General features: G+C 43.7%; 1 protein-coding gene across 9 annotated transcripts in view; it reads left to right on the top strand.

The window, feature by feature from the left end:
• Positions 1–23,773, top strand: part of WWOX (WW domain containing oxidoreductase) — a 952,562-nt gene that overhangs the window by 309,662 nt on the left and 619,127 nt on the right. The window contains exons 9-10 of one of the 9 annotated variants that reach the window (XM_038538234.1): positions 4,663–4,782; positions 7,503–9,973. The exons of 7 other annotated variants lie outside the window; for them this stretch is intronic. In XM_038538234.1, the coding sequence (XP_038394162.1) occupies positions 4,663–4,743 (81 nt within the window). In that variant the 3' untranslated portion in view covers positions 4,744–4,782; positions 7,503–9,973. Of the gene's footprint in view, positions 1–4,662; positions 4,783–6,936; positions 9,974–23,773 lie in introns of those variants that run through there. One more of the 9 variants, XM_038538235.1, reaches the window with a different exon arrangement.

Raw genomic sequence — 23,773 nt, 5'->3', positions numbered from 1 at the left:
TATCAGAGGACAGGCTTGCTTATCCACTTATGCATTGTCTGTGGCTGCCGTAACCTTATAATGGCAGAGTTGAGTAGTTGCAAACAGATAACATGTGATCCACAAAGCTGAAAATATTTACTAACTGTCCCTTTCCAGACAAATTTGCCAACACCTAGTTTAAGTGATATATTTACTTGTGAGTAGTGGCAGTTAAGGAGAGATTTTGGTCCCTTCTCTCCCAATGAAATGAGGAAAGGTCGGACTGTGTTCCTGCTCTCAATGCTGATACAGATCTCAGGGCTACTTTTTGGAGTTCTTCTCTCACCCCTGACTTTCCCTACCCACCCCACTCTTTACTCCCAGGTCTCTGCAAGTTCAATGGCAACGTGTTAGCTAAGCACCATTGCAACCAACCAGCCGTTCTCCGCAGGCCACAGAGAGTCACCTCTAAGATCAGTGAGCCATCATCATGTGGCATAGCTGACCAAGTCCTCATAACATGTGGGCTGCTGCTCCACTCTTCTGCAGTTGCAGGATAATTTAGGGATGATGAGGGGAAAGTGGTCTCTCTTTATCTGTTAATTCCTCAGAGGAAGTTCTGTTCAGAATGAATAGTCTTGAAATGTGTAATAAAGTTACCTATCAAGACCACTTTCACAGAGAGATTTAAATGTGATAATAAGAATAAAAGAAAATGAAGTGACATTGAGGGCGTCTTCTTTTATAACAGCTCTTGCTCGTGACTGTAAAGCACACTGTAAAATGACTTTTATACATTTATGGATCCAAATGGTTCTGCTGAAATTTTAAGTGTTAACATTGTTCAAACTTCCATTACTAACACCTCTCACATTGCTACAAACGGTTTCATATTTGACATTTTGATCATACTAACCTGGGACATTTTACACTGATGCTTTCATTTCATGCAATAGAAGGTTCTACTTATTTTGACTTCAGCTCCTTTCTATAGGGAGCCAATACGTTATGTTTGTACATCTTACCCTGATGCATGCTATAAACTGATGGGCACAGAAGATATTCTGGAGAACACTCAAGATGTTTTATTTGTCAGAATGGCATGGGGTAGGAAATAAGTATATATATATATTTTTTCCATATATATTTTCAACCTGGTTCCTTAATTTTCAGATTTTCTTGTTTGCTTTCCTTAAAGCTAGTACTATGCAGACTGCAATCCATAACTGCACCTTATTTTTTTAATGATGGCCTTATTGAGATATAATTCACATACCAAACAATCACTCATTTAAAGTGTACAACCTAATGGCTTGTAGTATATGCACTGAGTTGCACAGCCATCAATGCGATCAATTTTAGGACATTTTTATTACCCCAAAAAGAAAGCCTGTACCTCCTAGCTGTCACCTCCCAATATCCTACTCCATCCTCCAGCCTTAGGCCACCACTAATCTAATCCCTGTCTCTGTAGATTTGCCTATCCTGGACATTTCATATAAATGGGGTCATGCAATACGTGGTTCTTGCTGACTGGGTTCTTTCACGTAGCATAATGTTTTGAAGATATGCCTTATTTTCCAGTGCTTTGCTTCTTATTTCTTTCTTATAAATGTAGCTTTTTTAACGGGAATACTTTGTATGCACAGAAATATTTAATCTGTGTAAGCATGCAGGATCTGTTGGATTTGTCTTTGTAGCCACTGGCAACTGGCAGTGCCTCACACATGCTAGGCATTCTACAAGTACTTGCCAGGTACGTGAATGTAGGGTTGATAAAGCTGATGCTTGGTGCTTGGGCCTTAAAGTCTCTCTCAGCATGGAGAGGTAGGCACATTGCAGAGAAAGGCAGGCTCATAGTAGGCTGTGGTGGGACTGTGCATGGAAAACACCCAGTGCCCAGCACCAGAAGCTGAGAGGTCAGGGGCTGCTTCCCCGTCTCATGCTCGCCTTTGTCTTCATCTTCTCCACCTTGCATGCCAAGCACAGGGGCATCGTCGTTCTGTGGATGGATTCCTCCATCACCCGGGTTGGCTGTGTCAGCTTCACCTTTCCTGAGACAGGAGCTTTTGTTGGATGTATAAATGTGGTGTTGTAAATACATTGCTTATTTCTTCCCAGAGTCTTGCAGAAGAGACTAAAGAGTCGTTTTGTTGTAAACGTGAGTCCTTTGTAAAGTTTCGGCCTGTTTTTACCAGGCTGACTTCGGATAGGGATAACTTGAGCCGTGTTTTTCGTTTTGATGACATGAAAGTTCCTTTTCTGTCCACGAGCATCCTTTTCCAGCTTGCCGGGAAGGGCCCCTGGAAACCTGTCTCACGTGTTCTAATTGCTGCCATGTCCAGTGACATCGTGGCTGGGAGGGAGGGATTGGGGACTTGCTGGGCAGAATTGGACTGTTGGCTTTCATTTCATTTCATGACCTGTCCTCCATTATCACAGAGGATAGAAAGTCCGCTTAAGTTAGAGTTAGCTAATTGCTTCCTTAGTTGAAGGTCTAAATGAGTTTTAAAGTGAAATGCATATCTCCAAGTGCTAAGTAGCCAACACACAATAGGCGATTGAGATAGCAAAAGGACTAATTCAGAAGAGGTTGTTGTGTTCCTTTCTCTTCCTTCTCCCTCTCTCTTTCTCCCTCCTGGCTCCCCACTATTTCCCTGCTTCTGTCTCTCCTTTCCTTCCTTGTCTCCCTTCTTCCTTCACATCCTTCTTTTCTTCTCTTGTTTTCCTTTCATTTAACCATTATAAATACCACAGGGTTGTGTCTGTAGGCTTTTTCTGGTAATTAAATAAATTATTTATACATTTAACACAATCTTGAATTACCAGGTGATCATCTTAGGCTCTCAAAAGTATAAGAGCCCTTGAAAGCAATATCCAAGCATAGATATTCCATAGCACGTCTTACAATCTAAATATTGCTTTTAGTGTAATCGAAGCAGCAAGAGTAGTCACAAGCAGTTGATGGACTATTTTTCAAATTGATTTCAAAAATGTATTTAAGGGGATGATCTTCTAGTCTAGATTACCTATTGATTTTTAATATGAAAAGCTCATTATGTAAGCAGTAACTGCATATAAAAACCTAGCAAACCTTTGCATAAATCCTTTAATTGAATTTCCAGAGCCTGTGGTTCTACTTTTTTTTTTTAATTAAATCTATTTCTTTTTTTAAGTGTTACTGTGTAATTTGCATGCTGTGAAGAGGCCCTGTCCCAGATAAAGTGCCATTGATCCTTATTAAACCTCACCTCTGGGCTTGCTTAAAACTAACTGGAAAAATTAAAGTGTTCATGCCGCAGTGCACTTATAGCTTGTGTGATAGGATTATGGAAAAAATAATAAAACTAATTTCCAGGAGAGAATTTATAATGTGAGATTTTATTTTTTTCAATTTGATAATTAATAGTGAAATCATATCATATATATAAATCATATTTCAGCCTATAAACGGAAATGGCAATTAGTAAAGATAATATATACTTGATGTAAAACCATCATGTTACGTGCGGATAATCTTTTGGCACTTTAATTTTTTAATTGTAGAAGGAAAAGATTATGAATTCAAGTCCAACACATTAAATGGTGGGTTTCCTTTGAAAAATCTGATTCTTTTACTATGCACTATATTAGGAGATTTTTAATTTTAGTGTGGGGTAGTATAAAAGATACAGAGAAAGATATTCTGGTTATGTTTGTGCTAAAATGTATGTATTAGAATTACCAGGGGAAAGAAAAATATAAAGGCTGCAATAGGTTTTTCTATTTTTTAATACCTAACATTTGTTATTTTAAAAGCAATAAAATCCCCTAAAGAAATATTCATAATCAATAAGAACACAAAATATGGAATATATTAACTGAGTTATAAAAATGTTTGTAGTATAGCACAAAATGAAAAACACAGCAAGTTATGTACGGTTTAAAGTGTAATCAATTTTGAGGTTGTATACAAGGATATAAATGATAAACACAAGTAGTAGCATTTTTAGTAAAGGCTGTTACAAAATACTGTATTTATGGCCTATTCCATTCTTTTTATAGCTCATTAATGTAGAAAACAAACACAGTGTATCCATCTTCACAGACAGCTTAAAATTCCCTTAAATGATATTTTTAAATGGGAATACTGAGCTCATTTGATCTGTTTCTTCTTTAAGCACGTGTTAGTTTGAATAGGCGTATTTACTGGGGTTCCTTCTCAGACTCTAGAAGGAAAAAGCGCTGCCCTCCCTTCACAAAACAGGGTAGAGTGGAACATCTTTACAGATGGTTCAGGTGGTATCTCCCTCCTGTCATAGGGCTCCGTGCTCCCTCCCCTTGTCCCACTCCACCCCAAGAACAGCCTTCATACCTTTGGAAGCTGCATTAATTCTTCCAGGCCACAAGGGGGCTGTTGAGTTACTGGTTCGCTGCACCCCTGGCCAGAGAGAGTGTTAATGGTGGTTCCAAAGGTGCTCTGTTTCCTGTGGTACCTATGAATATGCATGTGTGTTCATGTGTGCTCAGCAACCTACCAGTTCAAACTAGACAGCTGGTTCTGGCAGTGAGGTGTGTTTCTTTCTCTCCTTCCCTTGGACAAGTCCTTTCTGAGTAAGGTGAATCTATAATGTAATGTCAGTAACTTATTTTCAGTATTTCATTTGGTTTAGATGTTTCCATCATGGCCTCTTCTTTTCCTTTCATTTTGTCATTCTGTAGAAGTTACTAGCCTGCTATGATCAATGGAGCATAAATTCCATGGCTGTAGGAGCCACAAACATGGGTATCCAGCCTTCCTGAAGCATAAGTAGGATTTAGCAATGCTCTGTTTCCAGTAAGGTAAGAGTATTTGAAAAAGAAAAGAAAAAACAAATCTTGGTAAGAAGGGCTAAGTATTTGAATTGTTTCTTTTCTCTCTGTTGGAACTGACATACGATTCAGCACTACACAGTTCCATCCATCCCACCATCACCATCACCATCCATTCATCCGTCCATGCATGCATCCATCCATCTACCCAACCACTATCCATCCATTTACTATCCATCCATCTATCATCCATCTACCGTACATCTACTATCCATACATCTACCATCTACCCATACATCCATCCATTCATCCATCCATTCATCTTCTACCATCCATCCATCCATCCATCCACCTATCCGATATATATTGAGTACCTGCTAATGGTCAGGCACTACTTAAGACATTAGGGATATGAATTTGAATTTGGATCAGTCATTGCCTTCAAGAATCTCATCTAGTGGGGAAGACAAAGGCATATGTGAATAAATTTAACAAAGAGAAACAGAGACCCACCTCAGCCTTGGGCTTACTCAGCCTTGGGCTATAACATTCATTATAATGTTGAAAGCTTTTTTTACTTATATCTCTAATTTATTTGGACTTTATGTAACTAACATTACTGTAGAGAAACACTGCTTTGTGGTATGACAGTATAAAAGAAGATACTTTACCTAGTAAAAATGGAGGTGGCATGTCCTTTTCCCTAGAATTGATTGACATTGGTCTGGTTGCCTCCTGAGAATTGGGTGGCCGTTGTCATAGGAAGGGTTGACACAGAGGACCATCTGTAGAATGTGGGCAGTCATCAGCAAGTTGAGTACAGGGGCCAGTGTACCTAAAAAAGTGGTGTAAGTATCTGGCCTGAGAGCCTGGACAGTGGCCACAGGCAGGATTCAGAGTTCCACACCAGGAACGAAAGTCAGGCTGAGTTAGGAAAAGCCCAACCAGCACAAATAAGAGGCCTCTAATGATGTGGACCCAACAGTGCCCCTAATCACTGCCCCTTCCTGAAGACAGTACAGCCAATGACAAAGCAAATGAGGCATCTAAGAGACCTGAGAGGATAAAAGTGATGGTTCTCTTGGCCTCAGAGCCCAGAAGCAGGATTGCTTAATCTCATCCAAGAAGCCCTATTTTTTTCTGAGGCAACTGATGGATTACAGGATTGAGCTGCATCATATTAGGGTATTAGAATAGTCAATCTTCTGGAGTTTCTTTGTCCAATATGATAGCCCCTAGCCCCACCTGGCAATTTAAATGAAAATTGATTAATTGGTATAAAAATTCAGTTGCTCAGCCACAACTAGCCATATTTCAGATACTCAGTAGCCACACGTGGTCAGTGGTGGCCATATTTGGTAGTACCGACATGGAGTACTTTTCTGTCACAGGAGAGCCCTCTATTGGGTAGTGCTGCTCTAAAGCAGAAGTCTCCAAAGTGTGAAGAATGACCCATTACGGTTCCAAAGAAAAATATTACAACGTCTGTTTATCCATTAAATTCCTCCCCGTGTTATTAAATGTCTCCATGCATTTACCAGGTGGTGGGTACTACTGTTTTAAGGGGTCTGTGCATACTCACATATATTCACATATATCATCCTTTCTCATCTCCTATGGAGTAGGATGAGTACTCTCATCCGTATTTTACAGATGAGGACACAGGCACACTGAGCAACAAGGTGGCAAAACTTAGATTCCAACTCAGGCGGTCCAGCTCCTGGTCCTTCCTCTTAACTGCCTCATGATATAGGCTCTCAATTAAGGAGATTAATCTTTAAGAAAATTGTAGAGACATGTTGACGTGGGTGCCCTCCCCAGCCTTCCAATAGTGAGGAGCCGAATGCAAAGCATCCCGAAGTAAGGCTGGGTGTTTTCCTAGGCATGAGGTCATAGCAGAGCCTCTGCTCCTCCTGGGCTTTCAGCATTGGAAAATGCATCATGGTTTCCCCATGTGAGCTCAGTTAAATGGATTGAGACATTAGATTATCTGGTTTGAGCTAAAGCATCCGTCGCAAAATGAGCAAAAGCCTTAAAAAGATTTCTGCAAAGAGACCCATGTTTGAAGACAATATTTATAATGCAAATATAAGCAAGCAGTAAAAAAAAGTAAAAAATAAATAAATAAAAAGGTGTCACTGGTAGTTCAGCTCCTCCTAATATGAGCCCTTCATCTGTTACTAGGCAAACACAATGGAGATTTGATCAGATCTTAGAAGAAATCAATGAAATATCCAAAAATCTAAATTAGCACAAAGAGTTGTACAATTGCACGCACTATTTTTATTTTTAATGATGAAGGTAATTCTCGACGTGGATTATGCCTGGTGATTGTAGCTAATTAGAAGAATACAAGTTTATAATGTATAAATAAACACCACAGACATATACTGAAGTATCTGTCTTGAGTTTTTCCTACTGGTAAAGGTGCACAATTAAAACAGTCGGGAATCTTTAAGGTTTTAAGCAGACTGTGTGCTCTCTGCCTGTCTCGGTTTTCACTGTTCATTTGGGTCCTGCTGTTTATCTTCTGCCCACTGGAAGAACACCCTTTTAATAGAGTTGAAAATCATGAAATGAAGGTATTTTGTAAGAGGGAAAAAAGTCATTGATTGAAACAAAGAGTCATGGCTTAGAGACTGAACTTTTGATGAGAACTTTGCTGGTTGTGCCTTTGTTTATCATTAACTGTGGGAGAGCTCTCCCCACTTTCCACTCCTTAATTTGAAGGTATCCAAACTTTTTTTCAGATACATTCTGATGCTGGTACATAATTGCACTGAGCCTACTTGACAGAAGTCTGGAAAATTGCAAAGATAGAGGTTTTCCTTGCATTCTGGAAATATTACCCAGAACTTTTCCAAGCATGCCAAATCTTTTGCTCAGGGCAGGGGAAGCGTACATGTATGTGTGTTTGTGTGTGTGAGAGAGACAGAGAAAGAGGGGGAGAAAGAAAGTGTGTGTGTGTGGGGGGGAGGTGAAGGTGATAGGAGAGCTGTGTTTGTAAAAACCATGCAGAAATAATGTGTATCTATGAACCTTTCTTATTCATCTTTCTGGTGCTAGCACTTTAAAATAAAATCTATAATTTCTGAGCCAAAAGGAAACCCTTGCTTGCCTCAAGATTTCTTAACTCCCTCTGTATCCATGGTTGATACTGACCTACCAACATGTACATGTCTGTTCTCATATGCCTTTTTGAGAGCTTTAAAAACAAATCCATGTCTCAAGAATAATAACTTAGAACCTGCTTGTTACTGCGATACCCACTCTGAGAAGTAGGTGGATAGGACACGTCTGTTTGGATGGTATGGTGGAACAGATGGCACCGTATTTTTTTACATCATAATTCTGCAATCCCTGTTAGTGAAGCAGAGGTGAAAGAGGTCACTTGGTTTTTCCAGTGTCGAATAGCTCCACAATTCTTCTTTTTTTAATTAACCAGTATTTACCAAATGCTTATTAGGTCCTGTGCTAAGTATTTTACGTGTGATTTCTCATCTCCTGACCACTCTTTGGTGTGGCTACTATTATTACCTGGACTTCTAACGGCGAAGAAACTGAGGCTCAGAGAGGTTAAGTAATTAGCTCAGTGTCACACAGCTGGTGACAAAGTGCCTCTTAGCACCAAGACTATTTTCCAGGATCATGCTGTGTGAGAGTCGATGGTCTGACGAAGAGCATGTGTTTGGTTTTTCGAAGAGGGACCCAGTCTTACTCTTCTGTTTTGTTGTGCTCAGAAAGAGTGTCAGGCCCACAGGAGGTACATGGCACCCTCTGTGAAGAGAAAGGCATGAAGAAGCTAGGGGCACCCATACATGTTCCTGGAAGTGGTTTGGAGGTGAGCACCCAGTCTGTGGGAGCTAGAGCTATGCACATCAGGGGGACCACTTTAGGAAAAGGTAAAACATTTGGTAGGGAATTTGGGGAGGAGCCCGCAAATGTGAGGGGCACTGAAGCTTACTCTGGGTTAACATCAAGGTTGTGCCAAGGCCAAAATTACATAAAACCAAGATGGAAGTGCCTCTGTGGACGTTGGTGAGTGTCTCATTCTTCCCTTTTATTCTGCCGCTTCCAGACACTCAAGTGTGAAAGCCGCTCTCACGTGTGTGATTTGGTGTTGGTGTCATATGAAAGATGCGCCGTGTATCAGCGTGTCCCCTTCTCTGGGAGAGACCAGCCAGCCCCCAGGAAGTGCGCCTTGGCTTTCAGGGGGACGTCCTCCATCTGCAGAGCATTCTCTGGCATGGGAGACTTTGAAAATGCTTTCCTTTTTACCTGCATCTGGGTAGATATTTTTTTCTTTCCAGTAGTTTCTTAATGGTCTTTAGTGAAGGAAGTAAGTGGCGCTGATCAGTGAAGGCGGACAGTAAGATTTATAATGTATTTGTGCTAGCTGATTGCCAACAGAACCGGCCTTTCCCAGCGGTGCTGTACGCAGACTTGGAAAATCAATAGGGATTAACCTCTGACCTTCTTCACATACTTATACTGTGGGCTGCATCGCTTACCAATATTTCATCTGTTTCACTTAGCCGCCGTTAGTTACTCAATAATGTGTGGCCGGTCTCACAAGATAACTAATTAATTTTTTAAAATGCAGCATCACTTGTAACTGTGATAAAATATCACACCTTTGGAAATCAAGGCCCTTTTGGTTTATTTATTAAACTCACATTAATTAGTCTTAATTAAACAACAACAACAAGAAAAAAAAATGGGGAAGGGAGGGAGTGCAAACTCTACGGTTTGTGTGGCTCACAAAAACTCCCTTGTGGTTCCCAGCGGGGGGACCTCTGCGGCTCTAACAGAGCAGGTGTGCCCTGGTGTCTCAGTTGGAACGTGGGCCTTTTTCAGGAAAATTGCTACTCTTACCTTTTAGATATGTGTGTGTGTGTGTATGTGTGTGTGTGTATATATGTGTGTGTGTGTGTGTATGTATGTATTTTTCTGTGAAAGGAATATCTGTAGATAAATAAATAAGTATGCCACTGTTCAATGAAATGAACCTAATGTATGATTTTTATAAGGAATCAGAATTAACTTTCATGAATTCTGTCTGCAAATGTATGCAAAAGTTTGTGTAAACATATCTTTTTATGAGCTGCCCTCAATTATGATTACATATGTTGAAAAAGGGGTAAATTTGTAGTAATACACTTTTTTACCTTTGCCTTTAAGCTTTGACATATAATAAAATGCTCTGCATCTGTCTTAAAAATTGAAATTGTTGTAGATTTCCTTCATCCAAGACTCTTTTGTTCACAGATTTCTTTCTTTTTTTTTTTTTTGCAAGTATACCTATTCCCTAGAGTTTACTTACAGTTTGCTATTGATCCTGCAGCTGGTATTTGAATTGGTCGATGTACTCTGTAACTTGTTTAAGATACCCTACCTGAGCTATTAGTTTAAATAATGTATTCATAAATTGATTAATCATTACAGTAAGACTTATTAGCTGCATTTATATCTGCGTGTTATCCACAATTGACTTGTACTCTAATAATCACGCATACTTAAGCAGAAGTTGGGTTTTACACCACAATTTCATAATTATCAAGGTGGAAAACAATAGTATTTGTGTGTAGAAGTGGAGGCAGGGCTTTAAAGGTTGGGCTCGCTCAGCAGGTTGCTACTTTTACCTTCCTTAGGTAAAATAGATAGTTTTTCCCCAAAAAATGACATCTAGGAAGAGGACCAAATTCTGTCAGCCTCGGAGAAACGATGGAGTTTGCCGAAGCTGTCCTGGTGTCATGGTTCTGGAAGATGGATGGGGGCGGAGGGAGGAGAATCTGAAGGGGTGACCCACTGCCTCCAGTGTTCTGAGAGCCGCCTCCTGGGGGTCGTCTTGCCGCTGGCCTTTCAGGGTGTCCGCTTGCACCGCTCGTGCCCCTGTGCTCTGCTCTGCCCCCTGGGGAGGCTGACAGACGTGCAAGGGGGCCTGAGTGGGGTCACCTGGGACCCCAGGGTGCCCCCCAGAGTAAGCTGGGGCGATGGTGGGAGGACCCCATGCGGGCGCCCAAGCAGAAAGGAAACAAGTCAGCTGAACACAGGCCCAGGGCTACACGCACTTTTTAAAAAAGGAATTGTATTGTTCAGAGCACTTGTAGGCTCGGAGCAAACTTGAGCAGCCCGTGCAGAGTTCCCGTCCCCCGTGTCCCCCCACGAAAGCCTCTCCGAGCTGCCCGCTGTAACCAGACTGCATTTTCTGTTAAGAACAGCCTCGTGGGGAGTGGATGGGAAAGGGCGGCTTTGCATGGGGCCTGCCCACCTGGGCCATGCCTGACTCCTGGGGTAGCCCAGGCCCGGGTGTCTCTTTGGGGCTGGGATTCTGTTAGACGCTCTCCACTTCACCCTGCCTGGAAGCCGAACCCCCTTTCTTCCTCCCATTTGGTTGGAGAGTCATTTTGCCTCACCGCATGATTTTTCTACTTCATAAATCCCCCTTCCAAGCGTTATTCAACAACCTGCTAAATTAATATATACAGTGTTCTTTCGGTAATGGTGAGGGGGGCCTGTCTTGCGGCGTGCATTTGTTCAGCTGTGTTGAAAGAGCGCTGCCCAGTGCGTGAAGGACATCTGCTCACAAGCGAGCAATTGTGCTTCTGATGTGGGGCAGCACCTCCGCCTGGAAGCCGGCTCCAGATGAAAGAACAGATTGCCACGGAGCCGCTTTTCCGAGGCCCCCTCTCCCCAGCATGGGGCTTCATACATTATTGAGAGCAAACCTACTTTCCACCGCCACTCCTCACTGCACTTATTTTGCCAACCTTATTCAGAATGTCAGCATGGATCACTTTTCTACAAAGGCAGAACGGGCCAGCCAGGAAGCTTCAGCAGATAAATTATTTACAGTGTTTAATTATCATCATACAGATTTATTAAACTTCTTGGTTACCTAGGAGCCCGTGTAGCCCGCTGTAAACAGCTTGCTAAACTTTGAACAAGAGACGCTTTACTGGAAAACAAGATCCCTTTGTGAATGCTGCTACCACATACCTCACGTCTGGGTGGGGGCGAGGGGGCATGTGATGGTGTGCCAGCAGGCCGTGAACAACCGGCTCTCGGGGAGGGCCGCAGCCGCTGTGTTTCAGCGCTTGCTGATTACCGCGGTGTAAATACGCCAGGGCCAGCAGCAAGCTAGACAACACGGGGGTGCATACTCCCATGTCAGCGGTATATACTATTTCTAGGTACTTTCACTCTGCAGACCCAATAGGCACAACCTCAAGAGCATAGCTAAATAGCCAAGTACACTGTAATTACTCAGAAGTAGTGAGTTTTGAGTATTTCTTGCCTGTGTGTGTGTGTGTGTTTTAAAATATAGCTTATTTAATCGTGAGTTTCTGTAATTTAATGTTTAACAGTGGGTGTGTCCAACAGCCAGTTCATAAAATTCCTGGAGATTTAGCAGTTGGCTCTCTGGAGTCGGTTAGATCCGGCTGCAACGCAGCACCGTGTGTTTGACTGACTGCCAGCTTTAAATTGCATCCTGGGTTCGGATGGAGTTCATGATCTATTCCTAATTCAGGCGCATTCCTAACAGGGCATCCCCGCACCATTTTCTGCTGGGGTGTGACGAGCCGTTGGCATGCTGCTAAGTGTCCTCGACAGCAAGCAGACACATGTACCCTGACTGGTACATCCCAGACGATTCTGTTGTACTGATATTAAGGACAACAGTATTTTGCCAGAAGCTATAACGAGATGATTCTGTAACAACAGCATGGTGACACCAGACTATGTTTTGCAATTTTCTTTAATATTTATGCTGGATAAATAATTTATCTCTTTTTTTTCCAGGTTGTGGGTTTTTTTTTTTTTTTTTCATCCCGAACATGTTGATATAGACAGGTGCTAGGTTTCCCTGAATGACTAAAGCAAGGATGTGGTTATTTCCCCCCCTGAAAAACAGAGGCGTCAGCAGAGCTGAGCCTCTGGGAATTGTTTGCACAACTCCGCATCCCATCTACTAATCCGAACTAATGAGATCTATTAAGGACCTGCCCACACGTTTGAAGGGAGTCACTTATTAATGTGACATCTTTGCATGGCATTATAACATCAGGACCACCATTCACTCAGGTTTTGGAAAACTCAAAGTCATGGCTAGCCTGTTCTCTCACTGAGGCTTCCTGCAGAAGCTCCTGGTAAGACTGGGCACCTTCTCAGCCTTGGCACTGTTGACATCCAGTGCCAGGTCATTCTTTGTTGTGGGGTTCTGTTCTGTGCGTGATTTGGATGTTTAGCAGTATCCCAGGCCTCTATTCATCAGATTCTAGGAGCAAGCCCTCTGTACAAGGAGGGATAATCAAAAATGTCTCCAGATATTGCCAAATTGCCTCTGAGGAGAGGGGTGCAAAACACACATTCTAGAGCCACTGTTCTTAAGTATTTAGAATGTACAGGAAAGGAAAAATAGAGATTGTCTCATTACATTTAACCCTCTCTCCCTCTGGTTTCCAAGAACCTCTAGCCCCTAAAACAACTAGAATTGGGAATAAAATAGCTTTGTATCACCCAATCAACTTCTGTGCAGGGGTACTAGTTTGGAGGGAGAAAAGCTAGTGACCCAGGCATCACTAGCCCATGTCCCCCAGGCTCCAGCAGAAGTATGGACATTATCAGAAAAGGGCCCTGCAGGGTGGGTGGACCTGGGCCTTTTCCTTCCCAGACTGCTGCTTGCTATGGTCACAGACTGGTGTCTGAGCCCTGGAGTACGCAACTCTCTCTCTGCGGCCTGGGGAGTGGGCCTCATGCAGCTCCCCACCGCCTTTGGCTGAGGATGGAGAGGATATGGGAAACGAGTCTTTTCAGATAATACTCCTTATCCTGATAACCTGATATCTCAGCAGTTCATGCAGAATGAGTTTCGGGATTGCTTTGTGGATCCTCCAAGCTCTCTCCCAGGAGTGTAGCAAGTTTTGGGAGCCGGATTCTGGTGGCACCGTTCATATCCTACTCTAGCTGAAAGCTGGTCCTGGAATCACACCATGTTTAACCTACACAGTGGGGAACCCAAGCCCTTTTTCCACCCCAAGAGGGCTGACATTGAGCTTTTCCTGGGTTTTCCTCTGCAGACATAGGGCTTTCAGGTTTTCCAGCTGGGTGTGCTAGGATGATGTCTGAACATGACGGGATCCATTCCTCACCACCCTGCCTTGCACCTGGGTTCTCGGGTAGCTGATCCGAGAGCCTCTGGAGCTGCTGCGGGGGAGGCGTGAGAATTCTGTACTCCTCTGACATCATCTGATACAGTGAGTGTGGTGCAATAGGGCAAGCCATGAGTCAGGGAAACGCTGGAATGTTCTCTGTGGGCACTTGGGACAGGGGTGACCCTGGAGTGATTGATTTCATCTTTTTGAGTGTTCGTTTCCTTACCTGTTAAATGGACATAACGATGTCTCCGTGGCAGAGTATCTGAGCGATCAGATGAAAGAATGAACATTCAGCATATTTCTCAGCTGTTTTCCATAGGAGGCCTTGGGTGAGCCCCTCACTGCTGCTGGTCTTTTGGTCTCACTCTCACTGGGGCATTCCCTCAATGACACTAGGCTGCCTTGACCCCTCCTGCCAGTAGGACCCAAAACCTCCTGGTCTTTTCAGAGTGCCTAAGTCCTACCATGGGCAGGCCCTTTCAGAGACAGTTACCTTTCTGGTTGAAACGAGATTTCATGCTTGTTACTAGCGGATCAATAGTGAAAGCACATTCTGTTAAGTTTTCCTAGGAGTCATTAATCTTGCCCAGCCTCAGTTTCCCTATCTAGGAAGTGAGTCTAACCAGGATGATAATGAAATGAGGTCAGGTGAAGTTGGCAGTCATACACGTTGGCCGGGTGCGTGTTTTCTTTCTTCAGTTGGCCAGATACCCAAGCTGGAGCCCTCACTCTGTGAACCTGATAAGACACATTTCAGTGCCGTTTGAGAGAGAGCAGTAGGGAAGTTTCTGAGCTCTTCTAACCACTTCTCCAGTAATGCTCCAAGTTTCATTCCTCCCTTGGAAGAACTTTTCAAGTGTGTATGCATGCATGTGTGTAACGTGTGCGTTACATGGTTGAATATCTAAACTAAATCCAGGCAGGACTAATATTTCCAGAAAGTTCTTCCTGAGCTCAGAGCCCTGTTCTCCAGGGCAAAAGAATCAGATGGAAATGACCATGGGCTGAGCACCGAAAGTGGAGCATCCAAAGTGGAGCATCCGAAGTGGAGGGTGAGAAGGTGCTGCTCTGGGGTCTTCACGATGTCAAAGGGGAGTTCGGAAATCCTTGGAACAGGTTGTCTGCTATCTGAGACCATGGTTCTGGCTGGAGCACTCGTCACTAAAGCTACTGATAACCAAAGGGTGTATCATTGGAGTGGGTAGCAGTTGTTGGGGGAGGAGGGGACTGACAGATAGTCGGATGATTTTAATGTTTATATTCCGCTGGGGTAAGCTCTAACAAAGACCCATCATTTCCCAGATAACCAATTCTTTTAAAAGAACATCTGTTGAAACTGGCAATTTACATTCTTCTTAAAATACAGAGCGACATAATTAACCCTCTGGGGAGACTAATATTAGTTTATTAGAGACAATTTCTAGTTCTGTTTATTTTTACACTAAACGATTTGTTCAGATTGGGAAAAAATTTTTTTTCTTGGTTGCAATGTGGGTTTGCTTTTATTTGGGGTTGACTTTTCCTTATCAAGGGCACACAAGGTAAATAGCTAGGTGATAATACATGGTCCCGATGATCATCAGCCGTGAATGAATAGAAGCGTGCCGAAAGTACTTGATAGTGTGTGACATGGTAATAACTTGGCATTATACTAATGTTCAGGTCTCATTAGTCTATTTTAAAGCGACCCAGTCTAATATTAAGGTGCCTGTATTTGTGTGGTTCCCTTCGTCTTCGGTAATCGCATCGGGCTCTGATGGCACTCAGAACTGGTGGAATTGTCTTGTGCTCATTGCTGTTGTGCTTATAAATTGATTCACACTCTCCACAAGAGGACCTTGAACACTTGGTTCTTTCCAACATTGGACTAATTTCAGACTTCTGGCTTATCATGGGCAGAGGAGAAACAACACAGGGCCTTTTGACATTGTGTAGAGGCCAAATCAAATGAAAGTCCTTCTAATTGTTCAGATGTCTTTGAATTGGAAAGCAGCCACTGGGGCATCCAACCATTTTTCCCTCGGTTCCATATCCTGCCACAAACTCTGATGACTCCTCAAGTATGGGCATTCCCTTTCCAAAGTAACCTTCTATTTCTCTTCCCCAATGTGAGCACTCAGTTGCTCAGTGAATTCAGTGGCTCAGAGCCTTTCCCCAGCACCATTTGCCCTACTGCCCTGACTTACTATAGGAGCCCATGCGAGAGTCATTGTGAACTCCAAGGCTTGGTTCACAAATCCCTTATGCGGCCCGAGGCACCTGCTCCAGCCCCCTTTCTTTCCCCTGCCCTCCACTGGTCAACTTGGTGCATCAGCCAAACTGAGCTATGCTCAGACTGGATCATTGGTGCCTAGCTGTGCCCTCACCCCAGTCTCCCCCTCCCTGTCTGTTGGCAAACTCTCCTGTTCATCTTTCACAACCCAGTTCTTGGCATCATATCTTCCATAAAGCCTTCCCAGATCTTCACTCACCTAGACAACTGGTTACCCCCTCCCTGGTGCTGCCCTGATACTGTGGGTACGTCCCTGCCATGATTTTTCAGGTCAGTCATCTTTCCCACTGCATGCCTCACTCCTTAGGCAAAAAGGATCGGGCTTTATTCCATTTCTGACCCTGGCCAGGCACCCTCAGTGAACAGTAGTTGAGTTTAATTGTCTCCCTTCCTTCGTGTCGATCTGTGTTTAAGATCTAATGGTGCTCAGTGCCTTGTTTTCAGTGAAGTATAAGAGAGCACATTGCATGTGTGTGGGAGTGATTACAAAATCCAATCAAACTCGGAATCGCTGACTCACACCTGGAGTTTCTTTATTTGCAAGCTGGAAGATGAGAGCTGAATTTGAAACCCCAGGAGAAGATGTAAGCATATGAAGCTATTTTGAATAACAGTCATTTGAGGAAGGGGTGGAGCACCAGATGCCTCTGGAGAGCCAAGCACCACCACCCCAGCCATTGTGCTTCCTTTCCACCTTTCACTGAGATGCAGCCCACCTGCTGCTGGGTAACACTATCACCTGGCTTTCTTCTCACAACTGGAACATCTGAGTGTAGCGGGTGATACTTCCCTAAAGCACAGAATGGGAGGGCTTGAGCACAAGGCCAGTAGAAATGGAGAGAGACACCTATGGTCAGCCATACGTCGTGAAGGAAAAGTGTCTTCTGAAGGTGTGTGTGAATGTGTGTGTCTTCATATTGAGTCATTTATTTCCTGTTTCTTTTTTATTCACAAGTCATTGGGCAAGTTGACCCTGATGGTCCATTGGAGGGACCACCTCAGTAACGCTTTAACAATTAAGCCCATTCCTAGAACTCCCTCACCTCATGTTAGTCATTGTATATAAAACCCACCTCACAGTGTGTTGGAATCAAATATATTCCAATCCATGTTGGGTTGAGTTTGTATAATGTAAGAGTCCTTTGCTACCTCCAGAACCTTGAGGGTAAGCAAGAGATGGGCTCTGACCTTTGACCTCAGGGTCATAGCCCAAGATCTGTTACTGGAAGTGTTTACAGAATTCGTATTTCCTTATTACTTCCCAAGTGAGACTGGATTTATGTTGAAATTTTCTTTATATATTGGCTTAGGGAAATCTTATTGTGGTGCTTTGTGCCCTGAATAATTTGCAGTAAGTTACAGAGTTATAATTCAGGAAGTAATTGGTTCTGAGAGAATATGCATCATCATATCAAAATGTGTTTTTCCCTCAGTTTGTAGCCTTTTGACAAATAACCGGGAACTTTATCCCTCATATATTGAATAATTGTGCACTGTGAGTACGGGAGTGGTGAGTATGCCGTGTGCATGCGTTGGCATCCCAAGTCCTGTACCCGTGACAGACATCACTAATCAATCCTGCTCACCACACTGCTCTAAGTAACCATTACTAATCACATGGAGTCAGTGTGGGAGGTACTTCTTATCTACTATCCTAGCAAAGTGATACTTTGATAAAAGCATCATAGTTCTTCTTGCAGAGTACAGACTGGCCCACCCTGTGCAATGGTCATACCTTTGGGAATCTGATTCCCAGTGATGTTTTCCTGTCAGAACTTGGCCTGCCTTCTGAAAGAAGTCTGAAAAACTTTGAGCCAGTTACCTAATGGGGTAATATATGTTGCCTATTTCCCTTGTCTTCCCAGGCCTAATACTCCTCTCCAACCATAAAAAAATGTCCATTGTTAAGCATTTGCATATTGAGAAAGGTGGCTAGCATTGTTCTGGTCAAGAAGCTTCCCTGGAACAGTCGGGATTCCTTGCAAGATCCTTTGCAATGGCAAGCTTACCTAGTTCATTGGAAGTATAATTTGGTTTATGCACACAAAGTTTCAGGAACATATATGTTGCATCAAGCTATGTCCACTGTGGTGGCTAATTGAGGAGTGTGTTCATTATTTCCTTTTATAGCACAGAGCGCAATTGCATCAGGTCATTCTTGCCACAGTGTGAGTTGGCTTATTTGTAAAATATCTTTGGGATGTTTAAAGAGAATCATGTGTTTTACAAATTCTTATTAATGACATGACAATGAAAACCACACAATAAATACAGCTAATACTTCGGTAGCGCTAGCCACATACTGGTATGTATGTATGTGTATAATACATGACACCTTTTCTGGGCACTTCACATAAATTAACTCCTTGACAGGATCCTATCCCCACTTTTGATATGAGAACATGGAGGCACATAGGTCAGCAAACAGGCCAAGAGCCTGCAGCTGAGATAGTTGTCTAACCCTATAAAGCCTGCATTCTTCCCACTGCATGGTAAGTGGCCATCTCTAATCTCCTCTCCATTTGTGTGGATGAATGGCACACTTCCTTGCTGAGCCTGGAAGGGCCTGGATTCCAGGCTTCTATGCTGAGGCTGGAAGGCAGCAAAGTTGGGAACCAGAGGCTGAGGGGAGGTCTGAAACTCATGGCCATGTCTTTCCATTCTGCGTTTTTATGGGTTGATAAATAAACATGAAACGAACACAAAGCAATAAGCACACAACAGAAAACAAAGCCAGCAACAAATCACTGTTGTGCCTCTTGAAAATTCCTTTGTTGGGCAGAAGCACTCTAAAGTCCTCTCTATAGCAAAGGCCAGGAGTCTTGCATGTGAGCCTCACACGTGTGCTTTGCTTGGAAATACCTCATCTCCTGGGTTTGCATGGTCCTGGCTTAATGGGCTGTACATCAGTGGCTTTTTGAGGAAAAGAAACCGAAGGCTTGGCCATAGGTCCTTGAGTCAGCACATTGAACTTTTCATCAATTAGCTCCTCCCCCCATCTTTATGGCCTGGCCTTTCCTGTAATTACAGTCAGGATCCTATAGCCGGAGGAAGGCCTGTCAATTGATGAGAGGCTGATGTCCATTGCACGGTGACAGCCGATTCTGAGGGTTTTAGGCCTGTCCTTAGAGAGGCTTGTTACTTCCTCCTTAGATACTTTGCCCCGACTCAGTTCACCACCATCACATGGATGGAGGTGTCTTATTCCGCGGCTGAGCCCAGGAGGTCAGGCCTCTTGGACATGACATACTGCAAAGTAGAGATGTTTCATTGATTTGTATTGTTTTTAATTAAAAATCATTTTTTAAATATGCTTCTGTGCACACACAGGAAAAGGTCTGGAAAGATGTGCAGCAGACTGTTGATCAGGTTTTATCCCCCCGGGGAGCGGGTTTGGGTAGGAAGCCATAGGAAAATGATCATGGTTTACTGTAGACCAATCTGTATTCAGTTTTTTTTTTTTTTAATGAACACGGATTACTTTTATAATTTCAAATTACTTTGTAGTTAAAGAATTATAATCGATAAGCATTTCTAGTTCTCAGAAACCCCAGGAGAGGAAGGGTTAAATGGGAAACCACAAACTCTTCTAAACCCCTGATGGGGTGTGACTTAAGCTGAATTATGGATTTTCATTTTGTCTCTCATGATTTTTGGCCAACTAGAGCTCATACTTCTTTTGGACTCTTTTCCACATGGTGTCATTCAGCTTCCCTGGTCATCACCTGCACCCCCTCTTCCCCATCTTGTTTTTCTGCAGATTCCCAGAGTCCTTATGCTAGTCCCATCCACCCTTCACCCCTTCTGACTACTTGAAACATGATGCCTCTCCTCAGAAGGGAGGAATCCCCTCACCAATTCATTTTTCATTTCCCTGTTACTTAAAACAAAAACCAAACCAAACCAAACAAACAAACAAACAAATGAAAAAGCACGTTTGTAGTCATCATTGGTGTCATGGCTTTTTGAAGTTATGTACAAGTGTCAAGATGGCAAAGCATATACCAAGATGTCTTTTGATATGCAACACCTAGTGGGGAATTTCATGTCTATGATGAGTTACAAGTGACATTTAAGAGGTGAATCATGTCTATTAGCAGGAAGTTGGCATTCTATGGGTCTAGGCTAATCCCCGGCCACTCTCATAATGTGAGAGACGTCTGTACCCTTCTAAGACATTGGATTTCCAGGAGTGTGTTGTGGTAAGTGGGTTTGCCCATCTTGCTCCCTCCTGAACACTAAAGGTGAGGACTTGCTCTACATACCCCAAGTCTCCGGTTTTCTACTAACAGAGGCCTCTTTGGACCATGTTGCTGACACCTCGCTATGTCAGGTCAAAACAGTAGCTTTCATCTCACACTGTGGGATTGTGGTGGTTATCCCTGGTGGGCTAGGGAGCTCAGCCCCGAGCCGTGGAGATTTCACCCTAGCCATCCCACCACACCTTTCTCTGGGCTATCTTCAGGGAAGGAGAGAAGTTGCTGCTGACCACAGATGCCCTCGCTCACCAGCTGTCTCCCTCCTGGCTCTGTCAATCCACCAAGAAGGAAGATGTTTAAGGACTCAGAAATCAAAGGGGCTGAGCTTTGTCAAGAATGATGTTGATAGCGAACTTTGGAAGACGGCGTGGTCAGGAGTGAGTGTGCGGGGTGCTGTGGGGGTATCAGGTGCTAAGGCCAGAAGCTCCCTGCGTGTCAGCCTCTCGCCCTGGCATACAGCGATGGCCAACCCTGCCATCAGGCTCGGAGTGTGGCTGACTGGGGGCCTTGGAGAAATGTGCACTTGGAGGAGCTGGACTAAGTCACTCCCTGAAGATCCACAAGAAAAAGCCCATCTTTTGCTCTGATGACAGGTCTTCTTTCAACATTATTCAGATGTGTTCTTTTCTGAGATTTTATTTTTTTCATTTTTTGTATGAGACTTTATCTTTTAGGGTAGTTTTAGGGCCATAACAAAACTGAGTGACAGGTTCAGAGGTTTCCCTCATAGACCCTGACTCCACAAATATACAGCCTTCCTCACGATCAGCATCCCCACCAGGGTGCTTAGGATCCATGGCTAGTTCTGGGTAATGACCAAGGCAGGAATCCGCCACTGGCAATGCCATACCGCAGCTCCTGGCCATTGGGAGAAACCTTGGGCGGAGGCCACTGGTTCTCAGGTCTGAGTTCATAATCTCATGGAGCCAAATAATTTCCGGCTGTGGGTCTGTTTGGGGGTTACACCAATGGCAGTGATTGCTGAAATAGTAAATGAGTGTTAGGCTGATCGGTTTGTGAACAGGAACAGTATGTTTATATTGCCCCCCCCCCCACACACACACCTTACTGTACGTTTAATAAATACTTGTGTGATTGGATCTAAGCATTTTTCATGATGAGAGAGAGTCCCACGGTGTGAACACTCGGCATCACGTTATGGGGACAGTGGCTGGATCCAGAGATGTTACCCTTAGCTGATTTTCACCAGAGACTGTTTTTTTGTTTTATGTGCCTTCGCCTTCCCCTCGACCTCCTGCCCTAAAAAGAAATAAAAGCCAGACTATATACTAGAGGTGCTAACACTAAGGAGAAACCTATTTTTCAAGGAATTTGATATTTTTAGGAAATTGTCAAGGTTGTCAACATAAAGGGGTTGTCAGGATACAGTATACGGGATGGGCTTCCTTTCCTGTACTTTGTGGTTTATCCTTACTACTTTGTGAACGCCACTCTGTCACTCATGGGGCCAGCCCTTCTGCTTTTGGAGCTTATAGGGTGCGGCCTGGGGGAGGCCCGTCTTTGCCCCACCTCGGGGCAAGATGGGCAGGAGGGCCCGCTCCTCCAGATGCTCATGTGCAACGCACAGAAAGTCTACGATAGAAGAAAAGCCTCCGCACTGGGAGGGACTCCCTATGATGCTTTCGCTGGGGCAGGGAATGGGGCAGAGGCATAGAGAGGACTGACCACCTCTGGCCTAAAGGAAAATTAGTAACCTCCCCAAAATGGGGAAGTCTTCACGGTAAGAAAAGTTCACAAGGGATGTTATGTTGCTTTATTGATTCTGCAAAACAACAACAACAACAACAAAACCAAAAAACACAGTGGCATTTGTTTACGACAGTCCCACATCCTCTTTCCCTCAAATAGACACGCAGCTTCCCCAGCTGCATCCCCTTCACTGGCATTGAGAGATAAGCACAATAATGATGGAGTTAAGACCGAATATTACAAAGGCTAAAGGAAAGATTCAGAGGACTTTTAGTCTATTAACTATATGAGACTTCTTAATAGTTTGGCTTAAGGCAAAAATGATTTTATTCTTGTTTCATCCTCGTTGAGTCAATAATTAACTTAACCAAGTTTGATTAAAACCGAATTTTACTAAGTATGAAAACCATCTGGGCTTTTCTCCTTCTCTGTGAAAAATAGCAAGAGTCCTTGTCTCTCTAGTTCAGGGCATCTGGTCTGGGAGGTGAGACTCATTGGGATCGCTCTGCTTGGGGAGCCAATGAGCCAGACTCGATTTTCCATCTCCCCTTGTTCCTAATGGGGGGCAGCGCATCTCCCTGGATGGGCTTGGCTCCTGGAGAACCCCCTGGCTGTCTCCCAGCCCCTTTGGAATAGTCTTCACTTCACACCTTCCTCAACCTTTCTAAATGACCGGGGTGCGGAGGGGATGGGGAGGGAACTCCTAGGGATTTCCTATGAGTTTGGGAACCAGCAGAAACTGCAGGTCACACAGCGCTGCGCTGCCTTGATGCTAGCTTACAGAAGGGCTCCATGGCTGGTGGCCGAGAGCTCCTTCGCCGGTGACTGTCATCCATGCACTACTCCTCACTGTGCATTTGACTTTCTTCCCCCGCAGCAGGCTTCTCCTCTTCAAGAGTAAGAGCTGGGTTTTATTTTATTTTATTTTATTTTATTTTATTTTATTTTATTTTATTTTATTTTATTTTATTATTTTATTTTAATTTTTTTAAAGCTTTTATTTATTTATTCATGAGAATGCACAGAGGAGAGAGAGAGAGGGGCAGAGACAGGCAGAGGGAGAAGCAGGCTTCATTCAGGGAGCCTGACGTGGGACTCGATCCAGGGTCTCCAGGATCACACCCTGGGCTGCAGGCGGCGCTAAACCGCTGAGCCACCGGGGCTGCCCTGGGTTTTATTTTATTTATTTATCTATTTTATCCGTGGCTCCAGTCTCCAAGCACAGGGCTTGACACCAGCCAACGTAAACTACATCACTTGGAATGAACTAGTGAAAAAAGTCAGGTCAAGGCAGTGTGGGTCCCTTTGTCTCTGGATGTTGAGAACTTGAATTTCATGCCATGGGGGCCCCTCCCTTACATTCCATCTTTATGTGCTATAAATAGGCGTTCTTGCTTTTGGCTAACTAGGATTAAGTAGTACCAAATGGTCCTTACCATTTTGAGGCCTCTCTGCTTTGAGTCCTTTAGAAAGGAGGCAGAGGGGTGGTTGGGGAGGATGTGGGTCAAAACCTGGTTTCTGCCCCCAGGGAAAGAAAACCAAAACAAAACAAGGAACCAGAAAAGCAGGCAGGGATGGGGATGCGCACACGTTGAGGGTTTTATCGTGTGATGCCAGGGTAG

The sequence above is a fragment of the Canis lupus genome, chromosome 5 (assembly GCF_011100685.1).
Source record: "Canis lupus familiaris isolate Mischka breed German Shepherd chromosome 5, alternate assembly UU_Cfam_GSD_1.0, whole genome shotgun sequence".
Lineage (NCBI taxonomy): Eukaryota > Metazoa > Chordata > Mammalia > Carnivora > Canidae > Canis > Canis lupus.
Note: the sequence above shows the minus strand (reverse complement) of the source record. Positions and strands in the feature narration are given on the sequence as shown.